Below are 25,687 nucleotides of genomic sequence, written 5' to 3'. Positions count from 1 at the left end.
AGGAAAGCCCCGCCCACTGTCATCCCGTCGTCCTATATAAGAGCGTAAAAGAGGTCTGGTGATAAGACGCTGGTCTCCAGACAAGCCCGGCCATGTGGTGTAAAGTCCTCGTCTATGTCGTCCTGCTGACGCTCATCAAGCACGGTGAGTTTTGTGATGTGGGTGAAGCTGTGGTTTGTGCTCGTGTTGTGTACATGTGTGTTTCCTGTGTAACCTTTGTCTTTAGGTCAGTTATAACATGTAGGTGTTTGTGTTTGTGTTTCTTTCACATATGAAGACACTGGATAGAATATTTTATCCACGTTGTTCACCATCTCTGTTTGTTTATAGTCCCTCAGAATACGTGTGTGTGTGTGTGTGTGTGTGCGTGTGTGTGTGTGTGTGTGTGTGTGTGTGTGTGTGCGTGTGTGTGTGTGTGTGTGTGTTGCAGGTATTATTCCCACTGTGTGCATTTAACACTGGGACAATCAGATAATCAGTTTAGTGTGTTGTGCTCAATGATTGAATGGTTTGCTATCACGTGCTAACGGCTGTTGTCTCATGGTTGGGCAAGTGTTGCACATGTAATAGTTGTAAAAGCTCCTCTAAAGCACTCTTTGATTTCTTTTTTCTTTGATCAGTCCATCTGTCACTCTCAGCAAGCGAGTGCAACACAAACACTTCACACTGAGACACAAGTATTTATTGTGCTAGTTACTCATTAATCTGATTGGCCGGCCGGTCGTGACTGATTCAAAGAGGAGCGCTGAGATTACTGATTCACAATTAGAATGAAAAGAAAGTGACAAATAAAAGTCAAAGCCTTCAATCAAACGTTCTAGCAAGTGTTGATTTAAACTCGTGACATTTGTCCATTAAATGACACAACTTAGACGAGTGCTATTCATGCTTGTTTGTGTACCGTTCTTGTTGGAAGGTTAATCCGCCCAGGAATGTGAAGTGGAAGAGTTTAAAGGGAGATGTCGAAATGTTTGCAGGACCAGCTCCATTGTTCACTATGTGTCATGTGTTCACCGTTCTGCAGACACACAGATGAAAACATGACACAAGTGATTTCAACCTAACATAATCTACAATATCTCACTGGTAAATGGACTGCTTTATTACTGACATGGACAAATCCAATTTAGCTTGGGGCCCCATGAAGTCTTGGGCCAGCCCTGAGTCAATAAATCACAGATTTGCAGCCGCAAAACGTAGTTGGAATAAAAACGACATGTTATCATTTTTAAATATGTAGATCACGCGTCCATCATCTACCGCTTTATCCTTCACATGAGGGTCGTGCAGAGCGCTGTGCCAATCTCAGCTCACACAGATCACCAGTCATCACAGGGATCACCAGGGACTCCATTTAGACTAATCTAGTCTAGTCTCATTTACCTAATCCCTAAATCTGCATCACATATATATATATATATATATATATATATATATATATATATATATATATATATATATATGTTCATGTTAACATAGGAAAACACTGGCACATGTGAGTAGAAATGTGGATCGTGTGCCGTTCATGCGAAAGAAAACCTGCTGGCGAGGATGTGGATCAAAGATGAAGAGGACTCTGTGTGTGTGCTCCTCTTCAGACTTTCCTGATGTTCAAGCACAAGTTTTGGGATTTCTGGAGGTTTTCAATATCCCGTTTAATGAAATGCATGTTTTAATTGACAGACTATTTTTTATTTATCACCTTGATCTGTAAATAAGACGTGTTCAGATTTTTCACTGGTTTAAAATGTTTGTTTAATGATTTATCTTCACCAAAACAACAATAACAAGAGTTTTTATTCTGAAGAAATTCTGTTAGAATGTTTGCTTTGAAAAGTAAAATAAAACACTGCTGTTGTAATGGATAGAGTGTAATTCTCAAACGTTTAAATAATGCACAATAAATAAATAATAAATAAACAGTCGGTGGCACATTTTTGCTGCTTTTTTAAAACAATACGTTTACCAAAACAATATTTTTGTATAACATTGGTAGAAAAAAGCTTCGAAAGCTCAGAAAGCTTCTCTGTGTGTTTCCAGTGAGTCCAGATGAAGTTGTAGCCAGAGTGAACACGAACGCGACCCTGCCCTGCGATGTGACGTTCCCGGCCTCGGCGCGAGGCGTCGTCCACCGCTCGCTCATCAATGCCAGCTGGATCAGTGACGGCTCTGTGGTCGCGACGTTCACAGACACAGTAACACACATAAAGGACGGCTTCAGCTGGGACCTCAGTGAGTTCATCAACGGGGACTTTTCACTGACCATCCTCACTGCCACTCTTGCCCTGCAGGGGGCGTACGATTGTGCAGTCAGCTACAACTCTACACTGCTGAACTCCAGTCATGTTACATTTGGTGTCACTGGTATGTGTTTTGGTTCATTTGTGCTCATTTCAACCTAAAAATGTACAAAACAAAACTTTGTTCATGTTTTCGCTCCTTTATAGCTCCGCCCACTCTGTCTGTGCCTCAGCAGTGGGTGGTGTTAGAGACAGAGAGCCATCTTAACTGCCACGCACACGGTTTCTACCCAGCGCCTGTGTTTTTCTCCTGGACCAGAGATGACCGAGAGATTCTACCTTCCCTCCGGGCTGAAAGTGAACACAGTCCAGATGGTTTCTACACAGCTGTGGGAAACCTGACCTTCTTCCCTTCTCGTGAGGACCAGAATGTGACGTTCAGCTGTGTCGCGTCACACAACGGCAGCAACCAACAGCTGGATTTCCAACTCAACATCACGTGTGAGTGGCACACTGTGTTCTGTTTTCCCCTTAGTGCGTAATCTGGGATGTTCTCTGTGTTGTCGTCTTACATACACTGACACACGATGTCACATGATGCAGAGCAGCCATTTTTGGGGATTTAGTTTTTTTGGAACTTTTTTTTTTTAATGTTTATGTGCTGGGACGGATTATGAGCCAGTGGGCATCTGGGCATCTGGGCCCCCCCGGCTTGCCCCCACACACATGCCACCACCCCTGCACTCCAACACAAATCAACAACAGTCCAAAAACAAATAATGCAGCGAACATTTTGGTGGTCACAGATTCTCTTCCTACTAATATTAATAATAATAATGATGATGATGATGATAATAACAATAATAATAATAATGATGATGATGATAATAACGACAATAATAATAATAATGATGATGATGATGATAATAACAATAATAATAATAATGATGATGATGATAATAACGACAATAATAATAATAATGATGATGATGATGATAATAACAATAATAATAATAATAATGATGATGATAATAACAATAATAATAATAATGATGATGATGATGATGATAATAACAATAATAATAATAATCATGATGATGATAATAACAATAATAATAATAATGATGATGATGATAATAACGACAATAATAATAATAATGATGATGATAATAACAACAATAATAACAATAATGATGATGATGATGATAATACCAATAATAATAATAATAATGATGATGATGATAATAACGACAATAATAATAATAATGATGATGATGATAATAACGACAATAATAATAATAATGATGATGATGATGATGATAATAACGACAATAATAATAATAATGATGATGATGATGATAATACCAATAATAATAATAATGATGATGATGATGATAATAACAATAATAATAATAATGATGATGATGATAATAACGACAATAATAATAATAATGATGATGATGATAATAACGACAATAATAATAATAATGATGATGATAATAACAATAATAATAATAATGATGATGATGATGATAATAACAATAATAATAATGATGATGATGATGATGATGATAATAACAATAATAATAATAATGATTATGATGATAATAACAATAATAATAATAATAATGATGATGATGATCATAACAATAATGATGATGATGATGATAATAACAATAATAATAATGATGATGATGATGATAATAACAATAATAATAATGATGATGATGATAATAACAATAATAATAATGATGATGATGATGATGATGATAATAACAATAATAATAATAATGATTATGATGATAATAACAATAATAATAATAATAATGATGATGATGATCATAACAATAATGATGATGATGATGATAATAACAATAATAATAATGATGATGATGATGATGATAATAACAATAATAATAATGATGATGATGATAATAACAATAATAATAATGATGATGATGATGGTAATAACAATAATAATAATAATGATGATGATGATGATAATAACAATAATAATAATAATGATGATGATGATGATGATAATAACAATAATAATAATAATGATGATGATGATAATAACGACAATAATAATAATAATGATGATGATGATGATGATAATAACAATAATAATAATGATGATGATGATAATAACAATAATAATAATGATGATGATGATAATAACAATAATAATAATGATGATGATGATGATAATAACAATAATAATAATGATGATGATGATAATAACAATAATAATAATAATAATGATGATGATAATAACAATAATAATAATAATGATGATGATGATGATAATAACAATAATAATAATAATGATGATGATGATGATAATAACAATAATAATAATAATAATGATGATGATGATAATAACGACAATAATAATAATAATGATGATGATGATGATGATAATAACAATAATAATAATAATGATGATGATGATGATAATAACAATAATAATAATAATAATGATGATGATGATGATAATAACAATAATAATAATAATGATGATGATGATAATAACGACAATAATAATAATAATGATGATGATGATGATGATGATAATAACAATAATAATAATAATGATGATGATGATGATGATGATAATAACAATAATAATAATAATGATGATGATGATGATGATAATAACGACAATAATAATAATAATGATGATGATGATGATGATAATAACAATAATAATAATGACTATGATGATGATAATAACAATAATAATAATAATAATGATGATGATGATGATAATAACAATAATAATAATAATAATATGATTGAGGGGCCCCACATATCACATAACTTAACCTTTGTTAAGACATCAGAGGTGGCTGACATAGCTTATAATCACTTTTATATTGTGATTGGGCCACACAATGAAATATGAAAAAACTTTTTTGTTCATGGCCAACAAATATTTAATTTGAATTTAATCAATTGCTAATGAGCAACGTGCACAAACACGTTCATTTATACATTTAGAAAAAGCTAGAATCATGTGAGATTAAAACAGAGCTGGAAGACAAGCTCCATTATTGTGCTTCAAATGACCTTTTAAACAGTGTTAGTGGTGAATTAACTTAGAGTGTGAAGCCGACCACACAAAAGACAGAACTACACCTGACTATTATTGATGGACAGAGGACAACTCTGTCAACACATACAACACATTCTAAACCGCAGCGTCACGTCACACCAGGTAACAGGGGAAACAGGTTTCTGCCAAGGTCAGTGTTTAGGACAGACAAGATCATACACACACACTCACACACACACTCACACTCTCTGCTCCATTCACACACAGCTACAGCTTTATGAGCTTTATTATTATTATTATTTATTATTTATTTATTTATTTCATTTCACAAAATAAAGGAAAAAATTCACCAAACAACAAAATAGAGAGAAACATGTTCACTTCACTTTCATCACCAACACAAAAACATGCATATTAGCTTGAAAACAGGCAACAGGATGTTAAAATGATATCACAATATTATATTGTGAAGTAGCAACAATGATATTTGTGCCAATATTTCACATCATTTCAAAATAAAAGTTATATATCAAATATGAAAAACAGACATTTAGACACGTTTCTAGTTGCTTTATACTTAACACTACATCCATTCTGATTAGAAGACACTTAACTTAACTTGACTTCACGCTTAACTTTAAGTGTACAAATGTTACCTGTGAGATTTTTTTTTATTGGTCAAACATGAAACTCCTGCTTCAGGATGACACTGTGACAATAATGACACCTCATTGAAGAGCTACAGAGTTACCTGTGTGTGAATGACAGCAACACCTGGGGTCAACCTGGGGTCAACCTGGGGTCAACCATCCAAAACAATGGTCAGTGCACAGGAGAGGTGAGGAAGTGTCAGTGTGATGTGTAGATTCAGTCTCACACTGAGACAAAACTGCACACGACATGGGAATGGACACACAAAGGATTTCAAATAACATATTTATATTTAGACTAAAAGAAAATAGTAAAAGACCACAAAGAATCCTGCAGAGTGGCACAATAAAAGACCTTTTGACGTCGTTTTATTTAAAAAAAAAGATGATTGCTGCAGGGATGAAGCTGTTCCTGTAGCACTTAGACCTCGGGACTTGAAATCTCTGACCAGAATGAAGGTGCTGAAATTGACTAAATAAAGGGCGGGAGCTGTGACTGTCTGTGACTGTCTGTGACTGTCTGTGACTGTCTGTGACTGTCTGTGCACTGTCTGTGACTGTCTGTGCACCGTCTGTGACTGTCTGTGACTGTCTGTGCACTGTCTGTGACCGTCTGTGACCGTCTGTGACCGGCTGTGAACATCTGTGACCGTCTGTGCACTGTCTGTGACTCTGTGACCGTCTGTGACCGTCTGTGCACTGTCTGTGACCGTCTGTGACCGTCTGTGACTGTCTGTGCACTGTCTGTGACTCTGTGACTGTCTGTGACTGTCTGTGACCGTCTGTGACTCTGTGACCGTCTGTGACCGTCTGTGCACTGTCTGTGACCGTCTGTGCACTGTCTGTGACTCTGTGACTGTCTGTGACTGTCTGTGCACTGTCTGTGCACTGTCTGTGACTGTCTGTGCACTGTCTGTGACCGTCTGTGACTGTCTGTGCACTGTCTGTGACTGTCTGTGACTGTCTGTGCACTGTCTCTGACTGTCTGTGACTGTCTGTGCACTGTCTCTGACTGTCTGTGACTGTCTGTGACTGCCTGTGACCGTCTGTGACTGCCTGTGACCGTCTGTGACTGCCTGTGACCGTCTGTGACTGTCTGTGACTGTCTGTGACTGTCTGTGGTGACCCCTGAAGAGAGAAGCTGAAGATGAAGACACAGAAGAGCTACATACGTGAATCTGCTATTGAAAAGAGAACAGACGTGTTGACATACTGGGACTGTGACCTCTCTGCTTTCACTGTGACCTCTCTGCTTTCACTGTGACCTCTCTGCTTTCACTGTGACCTCTCTGCTTTCACTGTGACCTCTCTGCTTTCACTGTGACCTCTCTGCTTTCACTGTGACCTCTCTGCTTTCACTGTGACCTCTCTGCTTTCACTGTGACCTCTCTGCTTTCACTGTGACCTCTCTGCTTTCACTGTGACCTCTCTGCTTTCACTGTGACCTCTCTGCTTTCACTGTGACCTATCTGCTTTCACTGTGACCTCTCTGCTGTCACTGTGACCTCTCTGCTTTCACTGTGACCTCTCTGCTGTCACTGTGACCTCTCTGCTTTCACTGTGACCTCTCTGCTTTCACTGTGACCTCTCTGCTTTCACCTCAGATCCTCCGTCAGTCCGCCTCGCCGCGGTGCCACCACAGTCCAACAGCGTCCCTCTCACTGTGTACTGTGACCTGGACAGTTTCTACCCAGAGGAAGTGTCCGTGTCCTGGAGTCAGAATGGCACGACCCTCCCTGCACCCCCCACCATTGAGCAAAACCCGGACGGGACCTACAAAACCAGATCCTACTATACTCTGAACGCCGAGCAGAGGGGGCGAGGTGGACAGGTGGAGTGTGCAGTGAGCCAGCCTGGAGCGGTGCAGCCGGTCAGCGGCTCAGCACAACTGGAGAAACTAGATCCACAGAGTAAGGTGCTTTTTTCTTTATCTTTTTGATTGTCTTTGCAGAAGTGGGACTCACGAGCATGTTGTTTTCCATCAGACGAGGCGCCGGTGTTGACTAAATCAGCCAAAGCGTCTGTGGCTATGATGTGCATCTCTATCGTGCTGGTCTTCCTGCTCTGCTTTGGCTTTTCTTGGAGGAGAAGGGACGGTGAGTCGGAGCCTGTCATGCAGTTTTTAATTCATTCACCGACACACCTCAGGAGAGCGTCCGCTCAAATCTCATGTCTCTCATCTCACATGTGGCCCATGCTCGGTTTTTCAATGACCTTCACACCTGGGACAAGGGTCACAGAGACACACGACGACAGATACTACTTTTATTCATGAATGAATGAATGAACTTTTTAACAACATTTGACCTGAAAATGTTGTTTTCAAATGAAATTCTAGAAGAAAGTAGTTTTAGTGAATCCAAATAAAAGATTTCAGCGGCTAATATTAGCTGTCGAGTCTGCAGTCTTCTGGTTCGGCATCTTCTGTCAGCAGTTGTGTAGCTGTACGCACAACTTTAACACTTTAATATTTCCTCTAGAAAAACTGGTATGGTGTGCAGTTTAAGGCCATATATATATATTATATCCCGCTCCAGTGTAGCTCCATAACAGAACCAATGCAATACAGCACCTGCCCGTACTTTAATAAAAGCCCCGCGACCTGACCCGTAACTGTGATGAACAACTCCAGGCCCGAGTGCAGTCAGGGGCTGCAGGGGTAACAGCAGTTTGTTTTAGGCAAAAGGCTTTCAATGAAAAACAATGTTTCCATCACAAATAAGACAGGAATGTGGATACAAACCTTTTTTCCCTGGAATAAGGAAAACAAAGTGTCTCGGCTATGAAATGCTGGTAAAACTTCAAAGGTGACGTCAGCAGCCTGTGGAGTTACTTAATAATTAAAAACATACACTCAAAAATAAGATAATTTCTGTGCATGAAGGTTTGACTTATGCAACATATCTTCTGATGGTCAGACATCATACAAAGAGAATGAAATCAAAAGAAAGAATAAAGTGGTACCGTCGTTTTCACTGTGCACATATTCCTTTTAAACTTTTACCACGTTAAATATCAAATTAGCTTTTTATTCATGCAAACATTCAACATGTCATTAATTATGGACAAATACGGTACCATCTTATTGTGAAGGTAACTTTTAGGGTACTGAATTATATACTGTGGCAACCATTTGTATCCTTTCAGATGCACTTTCTACTATATATATCTGTATATATATATATATATATATATATATATATATATATATAATATATATTATATATATGCATATATATATAATATATATATACATATATATATAATATATATATACATATATAATATATATATATACATATAATATATATATATACATATATTATATATATGCATATATATATAATATATATATACATATATAATATATATATATACATATATATTATATATATGCATATATATATATATATATATATATATATATATATATATATATATATATATGTATATATATAGTGTGTACATTATATGAGGCCTCATTTTGTCATAATGTTGCATGTAATTTGTTATTGATATTTTCGAGTGTTCCCATGACATTTCCTTTACAGAAATGTGAAGGAAATATTTTGGGCCCTTAACGTGTTTATCTAGAAATATACCAAAAACAGATGTATTGTTTTAAGTTTCTAGTTTGAAATTCTACTCATTTTAAAGTCATTCCACTCTTTAAAGTTTAAAGTAAGGCCTTTAAAGGAAGTAAAGTTGTTAAATTCACTAAACGTCATCAAAGTTGAATACAATGGGTTTGAGAGAGACCTCATTGTGAACTATTAGCCCACAGTTGTCTCTTATCTCTTGGTTACTCTGTTGTTCCCCATTCAGAGAAGCAGAAGTCTCTGACGGTGTCAGGAATCATCCTCCCTCCTCGTGTGATTGTGGGTCAAAAGGGCAGAGTGTCCGTGAGCATCGAGGGGAGGAGGGTGGACCGAGTCCAGACTGCGTGGTTCCTCAACAACACCCCCATCTCTGACACCTCATTCACAGGTACGAGTCCATTTAGTTTGATTTAAAACACAAGTAAAAAAAGTGAAAAAATAAAAAGGAAATAAAATAAACACACTGGACTGAATAAGTGAGTACAGATGTCAAGCGTAAAGTTTAAAAAGTGATGTGAGGTGTGTCAGAAATGCAGTGTTTGATCTCAGGGAGTGGTGTAGCCTTATTTAACCAGGAAAAAAAAACCACATTTTCTTTTACAAGTGTGTCCTGGCCAAGACACACACACGATACACAAACATTAAATAATCACATCAACATACAGAATCATAAAAAAATAAAAAAAATCAGCAAGAACAGATCTGCAGACAGGTGTCGTCCAGCATTCTCCAAAAAACCTCCAGTGAGACCAAGACTTTCTGCATTCACAGGATGCTCTGAGTGGGTTAGGGTAAATATATAATAAAACTATAAAATACTGTAGAAAGTAATGATAAAAAATTACAATAAAACTATAAAATACTGTAGAAAGTATTAATACAAATATATAATAAAACTATAAAATACTGTAGAAAGTATTAATAAAAAAATACAATAAAACTCTAAAATACTGTAGAAAGTAATAATAAAAATATAAAATACCGTAAAAGTAATAATAAAAATATATAATAAAAATATAAAATACTGTAGAAAGTAATAATAAAAACATACAAAAAAACTATAAAATACTGTAGAAAGTAATGATAAAAACATACAATAAAACTATAAAATACTGTAGAAAGTAATAATAAAAATATAAAATACCGTAGAAAGTAATAATAAAAATATATAATAAAACTATAAAATACTGTAGAAAGTAATAATAAAAACATACAATAAAACTATAAAATACTGTAGAAAGTAATAATACAAATATAAAATAAAACTATAAAATACTGTAGAAAGTAATGATAAAAACATACAATAAAACTATAAAATACTGTAGAAAGTAATGATAAAAACTCACAATAAAACTATAAAATACTGTAGAAAGTATTAATAAAACATACAATAAAACTATAAAATACTGTAGAAAGTAATAATACAAATATAAAATACCGTAGAAAGTAATAATAAAAATATAAAATACTGTAGAAAGTAATGATAAAAACATACAATAAAACTATAAAATACTGTAGAAAGTAATAATAAAAACATACAATAAAACAATAAAATACTGTAGAAAGTAATAATAAAAATATGAAATACCGTAGAAAGTAATAATAAAAATATAAAATAAAAATATAAAATACTGTAGAAAGTAATAATAAAAACATACAATAAAACTATAAAATACTGTAGAAAGTAATAATACAAATATAAAATAAAACTATAAAATACTGTAGAAAGTAATAATAAAAACATACAATAAAACTATAAAATACTGTAGAAGGTAATAATACAAACATACAATAAAACTATAAAATACTGTAGAAAGTAATGATAAAAACATACAATAAAACAATAAAATACTTTAGAACGTAATAATAAAAACATACAATAAAACAATAAAATACTGTAGAAAGTAATAATAAAAACATACAATAAAACAATAAAATACTGTAGAAAGTAATAATAAAAATATGAAATACCGTAGAAAGTAATAATAAAAATATATAATAAAAATATAAAATACTGTAGAAAGTATTAATAAAACATACAATAAAACTCTAAAATACTGTAGAAAGTAATAATACAAATATAAAATACCGTAGAAAGTAATAATAAAAATATAAAATACTGTAGAAAGTAATGATAAAAACATACAATAAAACTATAAAATACTGTAGAAAGTAATAATAAAAACATACAATAAAACAATAAAATACTGTAGAAAGTAATAATAAAAATATGAAATACCGTAGAAAGTAATAATAAAAATATAAAATAAAAATATAAAATACTGTAGAAAGTAATAATAAAAACATACAATAAAACTATAAAATACTGTAGAAAGTAATAATACAAATATAAAATAAAACTATAAAATACTGTAGAAAGTAATAATAAAAACATACAATAAAACTATAAAATACTGTAGAAGGTAATAATACAAACATACAATAAAACTATAAAATACTGTAGAAAGTAATGATAAAAACATACAATAAAACAATAAAATACTTTAGAACGTAATAATAAAAACATACAATAAAACAATAAAATACTGTAGAAAGTAATAATAAAAACATACAATAAAACAATAAAATACTGTAGAAAGTAATAATAAAAATATGAAATACCGTAGAAAGTAATAATAAAAATATATAATAAAAATATAAAATACTGTAGAAAGTAATAATAAAAACATACAATAAAACTATAAAATACTGTAGAAAGTAATAATACAAATATAAAATAAAATAATAAAATACTGTAGAAAGTAATAATAAAAACATACAATAAAACTATAAAATACTGTAGAAGGTAATAATACAAATATAAAATAAAACAATAAAATACTGTAGAAAGTAATGATAAAAACATACAATAAAACAATAAAATACTGTAGAAAGTAATAATAAAAATATAAAATACCGTAGAAAGTAATAATAAAAATATATAATAAAAATATAAAATACTGTAGAAAGTAATAATAAAAACATACAATAAAACTATAAAATACTGTAGAAAGTAATGATTAAAAACATACAATAAAACAATGAAATACTTTAGAACGTAATAATAAAAACATACAATAAAATACTGTAGAAAGTAATAATAAAAACGTATAATAAAACAATAAAATACTGTAGAAAGTAATGATAAAAACATACAATAAAACTATATAATACTGTAGAAGGTAATAATACAAATATAAAATAAAACAATAAAATACTGTAGAAAGTAATGATAAAAACATACAATAAAACAATAAAATACTGTAGAAAGTAATAATAAAAATATAAAATACCGTAGAAAGTAATAATAAAAATATATAATAAAAATATAAAATACTGTAGAAAGTAATGATTAAAAACATACAATAAAACAATGAAATACTTTAGAACGTAATAATAAAAACATACAATAAAATACTGTAGAAAGTAATAATAAAAACGTATAATAAAACAATAAAATACTGTAGAAAGTAATGATAAAAACATACAATAAAACTATATAATACTGTAGAAGGTAATAATACAAATATAAAATAAAACAATAAAATACTGTAGAAAGTAATGATAAAAACATACAATAAAACAATAAAATACTGTAGAAAGTAATAATAAAAATATAAAATACCGTAGAAAGTAATAATAAAAATATATAATAAAAATATAAAATACTGTAGAAAGTAATAATAAAAACATACAATAAAACTATAAAATACTGTAGAAAGTAATGATAAAAACATACAATAAAACAATAAAATACTTTAGAACGTAATAATAAAAACATACAATAAAATACTGTAGAAAGTAATAATAAAAACGTATAATAAAACAATAAAATACTGTAGAAAGTATTAATAAAAAAATACAATAAAACTATAAAATACTGTAGAAAGTAATGATAAAAAATTACAATAAAACTATAAAATACTGTAGAAAGTATTAATACAAATATATAATAAAACTATAAAATACTGTAGAAAGTATTAATAAAAAAATACAATAAAACTCTAAAATACTGTAGAAAGTAATAATAAAAATATAAAATACCGTAGAAAGTAATAATAAAAATATATAATAAAAATATAAAATACTGTAGAAAGTAATAATAAAAACATAGAATAAAACTATAAAATACTGTAGAAAGTAATAATACAAATATAAAATAAAACTATAAAATACTGTAGAAAGTAATGATAAAAACATACAATAAAACTATAAAACACTGTAGAAAGTTATGATAAAAACTTACAATAAAACTATAAAATACTGTAGAAAGTATTAATAAAAACATACAATAAAACTCTAAAATACTGTAGAAAGTAATAATACAAATATAAAATACAGTAGAAAGTAATAATAAAAATATAAAATACTGTAGAAAGTAATGATAAAAACATACAATAAAACTATAAAATACTGTAGAAAGTAATAATAAAAATATGAAATACCGTTGAAAGTAATAATAAAAATATAAAATAAAAATATAAAATACTGTAGAAAGTAATAATAAAAACATACAATAAAACTATAAAATACTGTAGAAAGTAATAATACAAATATAAAATAAAACTATTAAATACTGTAGAAAGTAATAATAAAAACATACAATAAAACTATAAAATACTGTAGAAGGTAATAATACAAATATAAAATAAAACAATAAAATACTGTAGAAAGTAATGATAAAAACATACAATAAAACAATAAAATACTGTAGAAAGTAATAATAAAAATATAAAATACCGTAGAAAGTAATAATAAAAATATATAATAAAAATATAAAATACTGTAGAAAGTAATAATAAAAACATACAATAAAACTATAAAATACTGTAGAAAGTAATGATAAAAACATACAATAAAATACTTTAGAACGTAATAATAAAAACATACAATAAAACAATAAAATACTGTAGAAAGTAATAATAAAAACGTATAATAAAAATATAAAATACTGTAGAAAGTAATAATAAAAACATACAATAAAACTATAAAATACTGTAGAAAGTAATGATAAAAACATACAATAAAACAATAAAATACTTTAGAACGTAATAATAAAAACATACAATAAAACTATAAAATACTGTAGAAAGTAATGATAAAAACTTACAATAAAACTATAAAATACTGTAGAAAGTAATGATAAAAACTTACAATAAAACAATAAAATACTGTAGAAAGTATTAATACAAATATATAATAAAACTATAAAATACTGTAGAAAGTAATGATAAAAAATTACAATAAAACTATAAAATACTGTAGAAAGTATTAATACAAATATATAATAAAACTATAAAATACTTTAGAAAGTATTAATAAAAACATACAATAAAACTCTAAAATACTGTAGAAAGTAATAATAAAAATATAAAATACCGTAGAAAGTAATAATAAAAATATATAATAAAAATATAAAATACTGTAGAAAGTAATAATAAAAACATACAAAAAAAACTATAAAATACTGTAGAAAGTAATGATAAAAACATACAATAAAACTATAAAATACTGTAGAAAGTAATAATAAAAATATAAAATACCGTAGAAAGTAATAATAAAAATATATAATAAAAATATAAAATACTGTAGAAAGTAATAATAAAAACATACAATAAAACTATAAAATACTGTAGAAAGTAATAATACAAATATAAAATAAAACTATAAAATACTGTAGAAAGTAATGATAAAAACTTACAATAAAACTATAAAATACTGTAGAAAGTATTAATAAAAACATACAATAAAACTCTAAAATACTGTAGAAAGTAATAATACAAATATAAAATACCGTAGAAAGTAATAATAAAAATATAAAATAAAACTATAAAATACTGTAGAAAGTAATGATAAAAACATACAATAAAAATATAAAATACTGTAGAAAGTAATAATAAAAACATACAATAAAACTATAAAATACTGTAGAAAGTAATAATACAAATATAAAATAAAACTATAAAATACTGTAGAAAGTAATGATAAAAACATACAATAAAACTATAAAATACTGTAGAAAGTAATGATAAAAACTTACAATAAAACCATAAAATACTGTAGAAAGTATTAATACAAATATATAATAAAACTATAAAATACTGTAGAAAGTATTAATAAAAACATACAATAAAACTCTAAAATACTGTAGAAAGTAATGATAAAAATATATAATGAAACAATAAAATACTGTAGAAAGTATTAATAAAAACAAATGAAAAAGTCATACAATAAAACTAGAAAAAGATCAAAACCAATGTCTCATACTTGGTTGAAAGCCAAAGAGTAAAATAGGTTTTAAGACAAACAAATGAAGTGTAAAATGCAGCCAGTGGAGTGAGGCTAACATAGGCGTCACGTCCACTCATAGACACTTGTCACAAACACAAACATAGTCACATGAGTAAATGATGGAAACCACAAGTGAGTCCTTTAACACATCCTACACTTCCACACAATTAGTATCTGTGGTATTTCATTTCAAATGTCACCGCCTGCAGCTTTAAGGAGGTTCACTAAAGGTGTGAGACAGATGAGACAAGAGTCCATCTGTGGACGATCAACATTCTTCCTTTTGTGATTGTTTTCTTATGGAATAAATCTAAAACATGTGAGTGGACGACACACACACACACACACACGTGCGTTTCATGTTGTTATTGTGTTCTGCAGAGCAGACACATTCATGTGTATCATTTGTTATGACAGGAGTATTATGGGTAACCCTCAGCTGGAGGAGGCACAAAAGAACATTAGTCAAATAAATAAATAATATAATAATATTAATAATGCTCTGTTTTCACCCCACCTTCTCTCTGCTTTAGAGAGAATAAGAAACAGGAAATAAAAATGTTGTATACTGTATTGTGATGTGATTAAAAGAATGAAGACTACATAAATATCTTATTCCACTCCTAATATGCCATGTTTTTTTTGTTTTTTTTATCCTTTAATACTTTTTTAACCTTAATAACACAGGAACCTCCAGAGCTAACTTTAATTGCCTCGATACCCCCCTAACCACCATCCATTTGCCCTACGGTCTAACTCTCACCTCTCCAGCGTCAGAGAAAGGGCCTCTGCTGCCCTCCAGAGGCGAGATGACTTACTACAAGCTGCACACACAGGGGCCCCTGCACTCGTCTGGGAGTGGGATTCAGCAGCTGATCTCCGCCGTCACCTTCATCCCCCACATCTCACTGCACAAGGCGGCCACATTCAAGTGTCAGGTGTCCTACGTCGGCAAGGACAAGATCGTGGTGGAGAGAGTGTCGGAGAAGTTCACCATTCTGTGTGAGGAAGGATTGTGTCCAACACTCTGAGAGGATTCTTCTCTTGAATGAACTCTTGAATGAACACAATGTTTTTATGTCCCTCAGCTGCTCCTGAAGTGTCAGACATCCAGCTGGCAGAGACACACAATAATGCTGGTAAAGTACTAGTCTTTCACCATTTTAAACAACAACAACAACAACAACAACAACAACAACAACAAAAGCTGCGTCCCTGATATCTCTGTCCTGCAGATATAATCAGCCTGACAGTGCGGGCGTCACATTTCCACCCAGACATCATCACGTTCCGCTGGTTCTGCGAGGGCGGCGAGCTGAGCCCCGTGGCCTCCCAGGCCTCGTCCTCCCCCAGACCCAATCCTGAGGGCTTCTTCTCGGCCTACAGTCAGTGTAAGTTGCCACGAAGTGAACTGGAAAAGGGCGGCACTAAGGTGTGGGTCAGTGTCCACCACATCGCCCTGAAGCAGCCCGTCACCAGGGAAACCAGAGGTGAGAGGTCACAATATCAGGGGCAGACGATGAAAACACATAAACCCAGTGTTATTATCTGAGGGGAATCACATGATTGATCACACACAGACCCTTCAGGTTCAAACCAAAAATGATCTGATGTTCTAAAGTAAAACAAAAGGAGGAAAAAGAACCTCAAAAACCTCCGTTTCTGCTTCACGTCAAACAGGATTCCTGAAGAGGCCGCGCGTGTCCGAGATCCTGCGATCCGCTTCCTCCCCAGAGCAGACTTTGACTCTGGGCTGTGAGATCACAGACTTCTACCCTCCCGACATCTCCGTCACCTGGCTGAGGCTGAGAGAGGGAGAGCAGGACGACAGAGAGGAGGAGGTGATGGACGGAGGACAGCTGTGGGGCCCTTTACAGACCCAACCCAGAATCTACAGGGCCACGTCCGTGCTGAAGACCAGAGCGGCCCATCAGGAGAGGAAGGACAGAAGAGGAGGGATTATGTGCAGGGTGGAGCACTGTTCTCTACACGAGCCCATCGAGAGACACTGGAGAAGTGTTGACATCGGTAAGAAGAGTTCGATTTACCACTGCACCACTTATATATATAGATATCTGCTTATAGACATGTTCTCTTTCTATTCCCTCAGTTGCTCCCTCCATTCCCGCCTCCATCGCCGTGTGTTGGAGCAGTGAGGGGGTCGGTGTGTTCTCCCTCCTGCTAAAGGTTAAAGGTCATTCCAAGGCCAAACTACTGTGGGCGGCCGGAGGAGCCGCTCTCTCACCGCTGGTGTCCAGTGAAACAGAGGAGATAGGAGACGACGGGCAGAGGGAGCTGAGGAGTGTGTGTGCACTGGAGAGGTCCAGCAGTCAGTCCAGTCACAGCAACACACAGCAGCACGACAGACAGAAGAACAGACACGCCATCAGTAAGTGTGTGTGTGTGTGTGTTTATATACCGCTTTATATACTGTATATTAATCGTTTTGTTACTACAGGGAACATTTCCTGCCAATGTTTAGGTTATTGAGGTTATTTAAGAGCTTGAGGATGAGACACGACTGCTTGTGAGAACAGAGGGAAACAAGTGTGGCTCTGCCTCTCAGGGACAAACCTGCTGCCTCGGTCGGAACGTTTGTGTAACTTGTGTAAACTAAAACTCCTCCTCCTCTGTGTCCTGATGCAAAAATGGATGTTGGTGCAGGAGAGTGAGTGGTTTACAAAGTGGCACAAACTTCAGTTTCTAGTCAGGAAACAGCTGACTCATCACAAGATACTGTACATTTAACATGTACATGATTTAAGGTCAAGTCACTTAAATCAGGCTTAAATCAGGTTTAAATCAGGCTCAAATCAGGCTTAAATCAGGATTAAATCAGGTTTAAATCAGGCTTAAATCAGGTTTAAATCAGGCTGAAATCAGGCTCAAATCAGGATTAAATCAGGGTTAAATCAGGGTTAAACCAGGTTTAAATCAGGCTTGAAACAGGGTTTCCTCGAGGAGCGTCTGTGTCTCAGGCTGCTCACACAAACATCAACTATCACCTGTGTGTGTAAGTGAATGAGTGAGTGAATGAATGAGAGAGTGAGTGAGTGAGCGAGTAAATGAGTGAGTGAGCAAGCAAGCGAATGAGTGAGTAAATGAGTGAGCGAATGAGTGAGTGAGTGAGCGAATGAGTGAGTGAGTGAATTAGTGATTGAATGACTGAGTGAGTGAGTAAATGAGTGAGTGAATTAGTCAGTGAGTAAATGGGTGAGTAAGTAAATGAGTGAGTGAGTAAATGAGTGAGCAAGCAAGCAAAGGAGTGAGTGAGCAAGCGAATGAGTGAGTGAGTGAATGAGTGAGTAAATTAGTGAGTGAGTGAGTGAGTGAATGAGTGTGTGAGTAAAGTGAGTGAATGAGTGAGTAAATTAGTGAGTGAGTGAGTGAATGAGTGTGTGAGTAAAGTGAGTGAATGAGTGAGTGAATGAATGAGTGAGTGAGTGAATAAATGAGTGAGTGAGTGAATGTGCGAGTGAGTAAATAAGTGAGCGAGTAAATGAGTGAGTGAGCAAGCAAGCGAATGAGTGAGTGAGTGAGTAAATGAGTGAGTGAGTGAGCGAATGAGTGATTGAGCGAATGACTGAGTGAGTGAGTAAATGAGAGAGTGAATTAGTCAGTGAGTGAGTGAGTGAGTGAATGAGTGAGCAAGCGAGCGAATGAGTGAGTGAATGAGTGAGTGAGTGATTGAATGAGTGAGTGAGTGAATTAGTGAGTGAGTGAATGAGTGAGTTAATGAGTGAGTGAGTGAATAAATTAGTGAGCGAGCGAGCAAATGAGTGAGTGAATGAGTGAGTGAGTGAATGTGTGAGCAAGTGATTGAATGAGTGAGTGAGTGAATTAGTGAGTTAGTGAGTGAGAAAGCAAGCGAATGAGTGAGTGAGTAAATTAGTGAGTGAGTGAATGAGTGAGTAAGTGAGTGAGTAAATGAGTGAGTGAATGAGTGAGTGAATTAGTCAGTGAGTGAGTGAGTGAGTGAGTAAATGAGTGAGTGAGTGAGTAAATTAGTGAGTGAGCGAGCGAGCAAATGAGTGAATGAGTGAGTGAGCGAATGTGTGAGCAAGTGATTGAATGAGTGAGTGAGTGAATTAGTGAGTGAGTGAGTGAGTGAGTGAATGAGTGAGTAAATGAGTGAGTGAGCAAGCAAGCGTATGAGTGAGTAAATGAGTGAGTGAGTGAGTGAATCAGTGAGTGAGTGAGTAAATGAGTGTGTGAGTGAATGAGTGAGGGAGTGAGTGCCTGAATGAGTGAACGAGTGAGTGAGTGAGTGAGTGAGTGAGTGAGTAAATGAGTGAGTGAGCGAGTGAATGAGTGAGTGAGTGAGCGAGCAAATGAGTGAGCGAGTAAATGAGTGAGTGAGTGAATAAGTGAGTGAGTGAATGAGTAAATGAGTGAGTGAGTGAATGAGTGAATGAGTGAGTGAGTAAATGAGTGAGTGAGCAAGCAAGCGTATGAGTGAGTAAATGAGTGAGTGAGTGAGTGAGTGAGTGAGTAAATGAGTGTGTGAGTGAATGAGTGAATGAGTGAGGGAGTGAGTGCCTGAATGAGTGAGCGAGTGAGTAAATGAGTGAGTGAGCGAGTGAATGAGTGAGTGAGCGAGCGAATGAGTGAGTGAGTAAATGAGTGAGTGAGTGAATAAGTGAGTGAGTGAATGAGTAAATGAGTGAGTGAATTAGTAAGTGAGTGAGTTCTCTTCATAGAGAGCATTAAATAAAACATGGAATCCCATTAAGGTGGAGCCAGCATGAACATGAATAATGTCCATTCATGTTTCTCCATGTCTTGCACAATTCTTTTGTGTGTATTGGGTTTGCAGAGCAGAGTTCTCCCTGGGAACCAGATGATTTCATTGTAGTTTCTCATCGTCAAGGTCATCGTTATCCAAAACACGACTGGACTTCTTCCAGGAGTTTCTTTAAAGTTCTTTGTAGGCTTGACTCACAAATTCGACTCACATCAGCTTCTCCGAGTCTTTGACTCTATACTATATACAGACCACAACACTGTGGGCATTCATGCATCTTAGACGAGGCTAAAATGATGCTGTGACCCTTTGCTTTTACTACTTCACAGAAACAAAAGCTGCTGTTACAGACCCAAATGCTGAAGGAATACAATACATCGACGAAAAGGTGGACGGAGAGAATAACAACATTGACAGAGATGAGGAGACAAAGTCAGAAGTGGACGAGGACAGTGACAAGGACAGTGAGGGAGACCCAGGCGCGTTGCACATCAACAGGGTGAACCTGAGCAGAGGTCCCCGAGAGGACCAGAGGGAGCGTTTAAGAGTCCTCGTGGAGATCAGACATCCTGCACTCAAACTTCCTGTGTATCGAGTCTGGACGGGTAAGACACTGTCATTCATGCATGTAGTTTATTTTATTATCATTATTATTATTATTATTATTATTATTATTATTATTATTATCATTATTATTATTATTATCATTATTATTATTATTATCATTATTATTATCATTATTATTATTATTATCATTATTATTATTATCATTATTATTATTATTATTATTATCATTATTGTTATTATTATTATCATTATTATTATCATTATTACTATTATTATTAGTATTATTATTATTATTATTATTATTATTATTATTATTATTATCATTATCATTATTATTATCATTATTATTATCATTATCCTTATTAATATTATTATCATTATTATTATCATTATTATTATTATTATTATTATTATTATTATTATTATTATTATTATTATTATTATTATTATCATTATTATTATCATTATCCTTATTATTATTATTATTATTATTATCCTTATTATTATTATTATTATTATTATTATCATTATTATTATTATTATTATTATTATCATTATCATTATTGTTATTATTATTATCATCATTGTTGTTATAATGGTTATTATTATTATCATCATTATAGTTATTATTATTATTATTATTATTATCCTTATTATTATCCTTATTATTATTATTATTATTATTATCATTATTATTATCATTATTATTATCATTATTATTATCATTATTACTGATACTGGTCCCCTTAGGGAAGGGTGCCAAAGATTGAAATGGTTGCTGATACTATTGATACTATTCCTGATGGAAACCTCCAAAAATACGTAGTGTGCTGTACTGAACCGAAGTGTTGCACTTGGTGGAAACATGGCTACAGTCAGCTCTGTGTCTGTATGCCCCGGCTGTAACAGCAGGAAGTGAACGCACAAGCCAGACACTCAGATGCTAAAGAGCAATATTAGTTTCATTAAAGAAAAGCTTCAGCTTTAGTTTTTATACCACCAACATTCAAATACATTACATGTCATTTAGCAGACACTTTTATCCAAAGTGACTTACAATGGAATTGAGTACAATCAGCCAGGCGTGGAGTCAAACTTGCGACCATTGCGACCATGATGCACACAGGGTACTGGTCTTCACCACTGAGCCACTCCACCCCCTTCATACAGTGGTGTAAAAAGTCTTTTCACAGAGACGCATCAGAGACTTGTGTTGATTGTGGTCACAAAGCATCTCTGACCTCCTCTTTACACAACTTTAAACACGAGCGTGAGAGCGAGTCAGTGACACATCACCAACGAGACCACAGTCAAACGAGTGAACGTGTCTCTCAACAGGAAGTTTGTTCTTGTTTAGTTCTTCAACTTCAACTTACAGTGTCTTCTCTCTTTCAGAGCCCAACGAGGAAATGTCATCTACTACATGGAAGCTATAACTGATTTAATAGAATACATAACTATCGTTATATACACTACCGTTCAAAAGTTTGGGGTCACCCAAACAATTTTGTGTTTTCCATGAAAAGTCACACTTATTCACCACCATACGTTGTGAAATGAATAGAAAATAGAGTCAAGACATTGACAAGGTTAAAAATAATGATTTGTATTTGAAATACGATTTTTTTTACATCAAACTTTGCTTTCGTCAAAGAATCCTCCATTTGCAGCAATTACAGCATTGCAGACCTTTGGCATTCTAGCTGTTAATTTGTTGAGGTAATCTGGAGAAATTGCACCCCACGCTTCCAGAAGCAGCTCCCACAAGTTGGATTGGTTGGATGGGCACTTCTTGCGTACCATACGGTCAAGCTGCTCCCACAACAGCTCAATGGGGTTCAGATCTGGTGACTGCGCTGGCCACTCCATTACCGATAGAATACCAGCTGCCTGCTTCTGCTCTAAATAGTTCTTGCACAATTTGGAGGTGTGTTTAGGGTCATGGTCCTGTTGTAGGATGAAATTGGCTCCAATCAAGCGCTGTCCACTGGGTATGGCATGGCGTTGCAAAATGGAGTGATAGCCTTCCTTATTCAGAATCCCTTTTACCCTGTACAAATCTCCCACCTTACCAGCACCAAAGCAACCCCAGACCATCACATTACCTCCACCATGCTTAACAGATGGCGTCAGGCATTCTTCCAGCATCTTTTCATTTGTTCTGCGTCTCACAAACGTTCTTCTTTGTGATCCAAACACCTCAAACTTGGATTCATCCGTCCACAACACTTTTTTCCAGTCTTCCTCTGTCCAATGTCTGTGTTCTTTTGCCCATCTTAATCTTTTTCTTTTATTGGCCAGTCTCAGATATGGCTTTTTCTTTGCCACTCTGCCCTGAAGCCCAGAATCCCGCAGCCGCCTCTTCACTGTAGATGTTGACACTGGTGTTTTGCGGGTACTATTTAATGAAGATGCCAGTTGGGGACCTGTGAGGCGTCTGTTTCTCAAACTAGAGACTCTAATGAACTTATCTTCTTGCTCAGTTGTGCAACGCGGCCTCCCACTTCTTTTTCTACTCTGGTTAGAGCCTGTTTGTGCTGTCCTCTGAAGGGAGTAGTACACACCGTTGTAGGAAATCTTCAATTTCTTAGCAATTTCTCGCATGGAATAGCCTTCATTTCTAAGAACAAGAATAGACTGTCGAGTTTCAGATGAAAGTTCTCTTTTTCTGGCCATTTTGAGCGTTTAATTGACCCCACAAATGTGATGCTCCAGAAACTCAATTTGCTCAAAGGAAGGTCAGTTTTGTAGCTTCTGTAACGAGCTAAACTGTTTTCAGATGTCTGAACATGATTGCACAAGGGTTTTCTAATCATCAATTAGCCTTCTGAGCCAATGAGCAAACACATTGTACCATTAGAACACTGGAGTGATAGTTGCTGGAAATGGGCCTCTATACACCTATGTAGATATTGCACCAAAAACCAGACATTTGCAGCTAGAATAGTCATTTACCACATTAGCAATGTATAGAGTGTATTTCTTTAAAGTTAAGACTACTTTAAAGTTATCTTCATTGAAAAGTACAGTGCTTTTCCTTCAAAAATAAGGACATTTCAATGTGACCCCAAACTTTTGAACGGTAGTGTACATACTCAACTGTCTTTAATGGAATTGGCAAATGTGCTTTTGTTTCATTTTTGTGTGTGTTTTCAGTGTTTTAATTATGATTTTAAACTCTTACTTACATTTATTGTCTTTCTTTTCACTCTTTCTTTTCTTTTTTTTCAATCTTCATATTGTAATTGTACAATATTAATCGCTAATCGTGAATTTGTTTCATCTTTCAGAAATAAATCAACTTTTACGAAAGGTCAACAGGCTTCACTTGTGTTCACTGTTTAAACAGCTGCACAGAGTGTGGTTGTTGTGGTTCTTCTGGTTTTGTGTTGTTTTCTGCTGCACACTCTCAACACAGTTGTCACAGTGTTGTACACGGGAGGTGCTGCTGTGTGGAACTTCCTCCTGTCACATGACACACAACCATCGACCACAGCTGCACACTGTGGACGAGCTGACAGCTCAAGCTACTTTCAGACACACAAGCATCCATCCTATCATCCATCCGTTCATCATATCATCCGTCCATCATATCCATCATATCATCCATCCGTTCATATCCATCATATCATCCATCCGTCCATATCATCCGTCCATCATATCCATCATATCCATCATATCATCCATCCGTTCATATCATCCGTCCATCATATCCATCATATCATCCATCCGTTCATATCATCCGTCCATCATATCATCCATCCGTCCATTATATCATCCGTCCATATCCATCATATCATCCATCCGTTCATATCATCCGTCCATCATATCCATCATATCCATCCTATTATCCATCCGTTCATATCCATCATATCCATCATATCATCCATCCGTTCATATCCATCCGTCCATCATATCATCCATCCGTTCATATCCATCATATCCATCATATCATCCATCCGTTCATATACATCCGTCCATATCCATCATATCATCCATCCGTTCATATCATCCATCATATCATTCATCCGTTCATATCCATCTGTTCATCATATCCATCCATCCATCATATCATCCATCCATCATATCATCCATCATATCATTCATCCATCCATCATACCATCCATCCATCATATCATCCATCCATCATCATATCATCCATCCATCCATCATATCATCCACCCATCATATCATCCATCCGTCCATCATATCATCCATCCATCCATCATATCAACCATCCATCATATCATCCATCCGTCCATCATATCATCCATCCATCCATCATATCAACCATCCATCATATCATCCATCCATCATATCATGTGTCCATCATATCATCCGTCATCATATCATCCATCCATCCATCCATCCATCATATCATCCATCCATCATATCATCCGTCATCATATCATCCATCCATCATATCATCCATCCATCATATCATCCATCCATCATATCATCCATCCATCATACCTGTGGCTCAATCCTCTTCCTTTAAACACAGTGTGTGTGGCTGAGGCTCAGCTGACGTATAATAC

General features: G+C 33.9%; 1 protein-coding gene across 1 annotated transcript; it reads left to right on the top strand.

Moving 5' to 3' along the window:
• On the top strand, positions 1-24,467 carry si:ch211-180a12.2 (uncharacterized). Its single transcript, XM_058621693.1, has 14 exons — positions 1-144; positions 2,041-2,364; positions 2,448-2,741; positions 7,553-7,858; positions 7,934-8,044; positions 9,774-9,935; positions 16,610-16,840; positions 16,927-16,977; positions 17,074-17,328; positions 17,519-17,866; positions 17,949-18,227; positions 20,912-21,187; positions 22,545-22,621; positions 24,242-24,467. Exons 1-13 carry the CDS (start codon positions 93-95, stop codon positions 22,583-22,585), a joined length of 2,730 nt encoding a protein of 909 aa, XP_058477676.1. The 5' UTR covers positions 1-92; the 3' UTR covers positions 22,586-22,621; positions 24,242-24,467.
• Positions 24,468-25,687: the final 1,220 nt, after the last annotated feature.

This window comes from Solea solea, chromosome 21 (assembly GCF_958295425.1).
Source record: "Solea solea chromosome 21, fSolSol10.1, whole genome shotgun sequence".
Lineage (NCBI taxonomy): Eukaryota > Metazoa > Chordata > Actinopteri > Pleuronectiformes > Soleidae > Solea > Solea solea.
This window is presented reverse-complemented; position numbering and strand designations above follow the sequence as displayed.

What these genes read in the sequence shown, in the direction of transcription:
- si:ch211-180a12.2 (XM_058621693.1), top strand. Translation starts at nt 93, where the DNA reads ATGTGGTGTAAAGTCCTCGTCTATGTCGTCCTGCTGACGCTCATCAAG. An exon ending in GGAGAAGTTCACCATTCTGT is followed by an intron (nt 16,841 to 16,926) that starts GTGAGGAAGGAT and finishes TATGTCCCTCAG; the next exon opens with CTGCTCCTGAAGTGTCAGAC. An exon ending in AGAGACACACAATAATGCTG is followed by an intron (nt 16,978 to 17,073) that starts GTAAAGTACTAG and finishes TCTGTCCTGCAG; the next exon opens with ATATAATCAGCCTGACAGTG.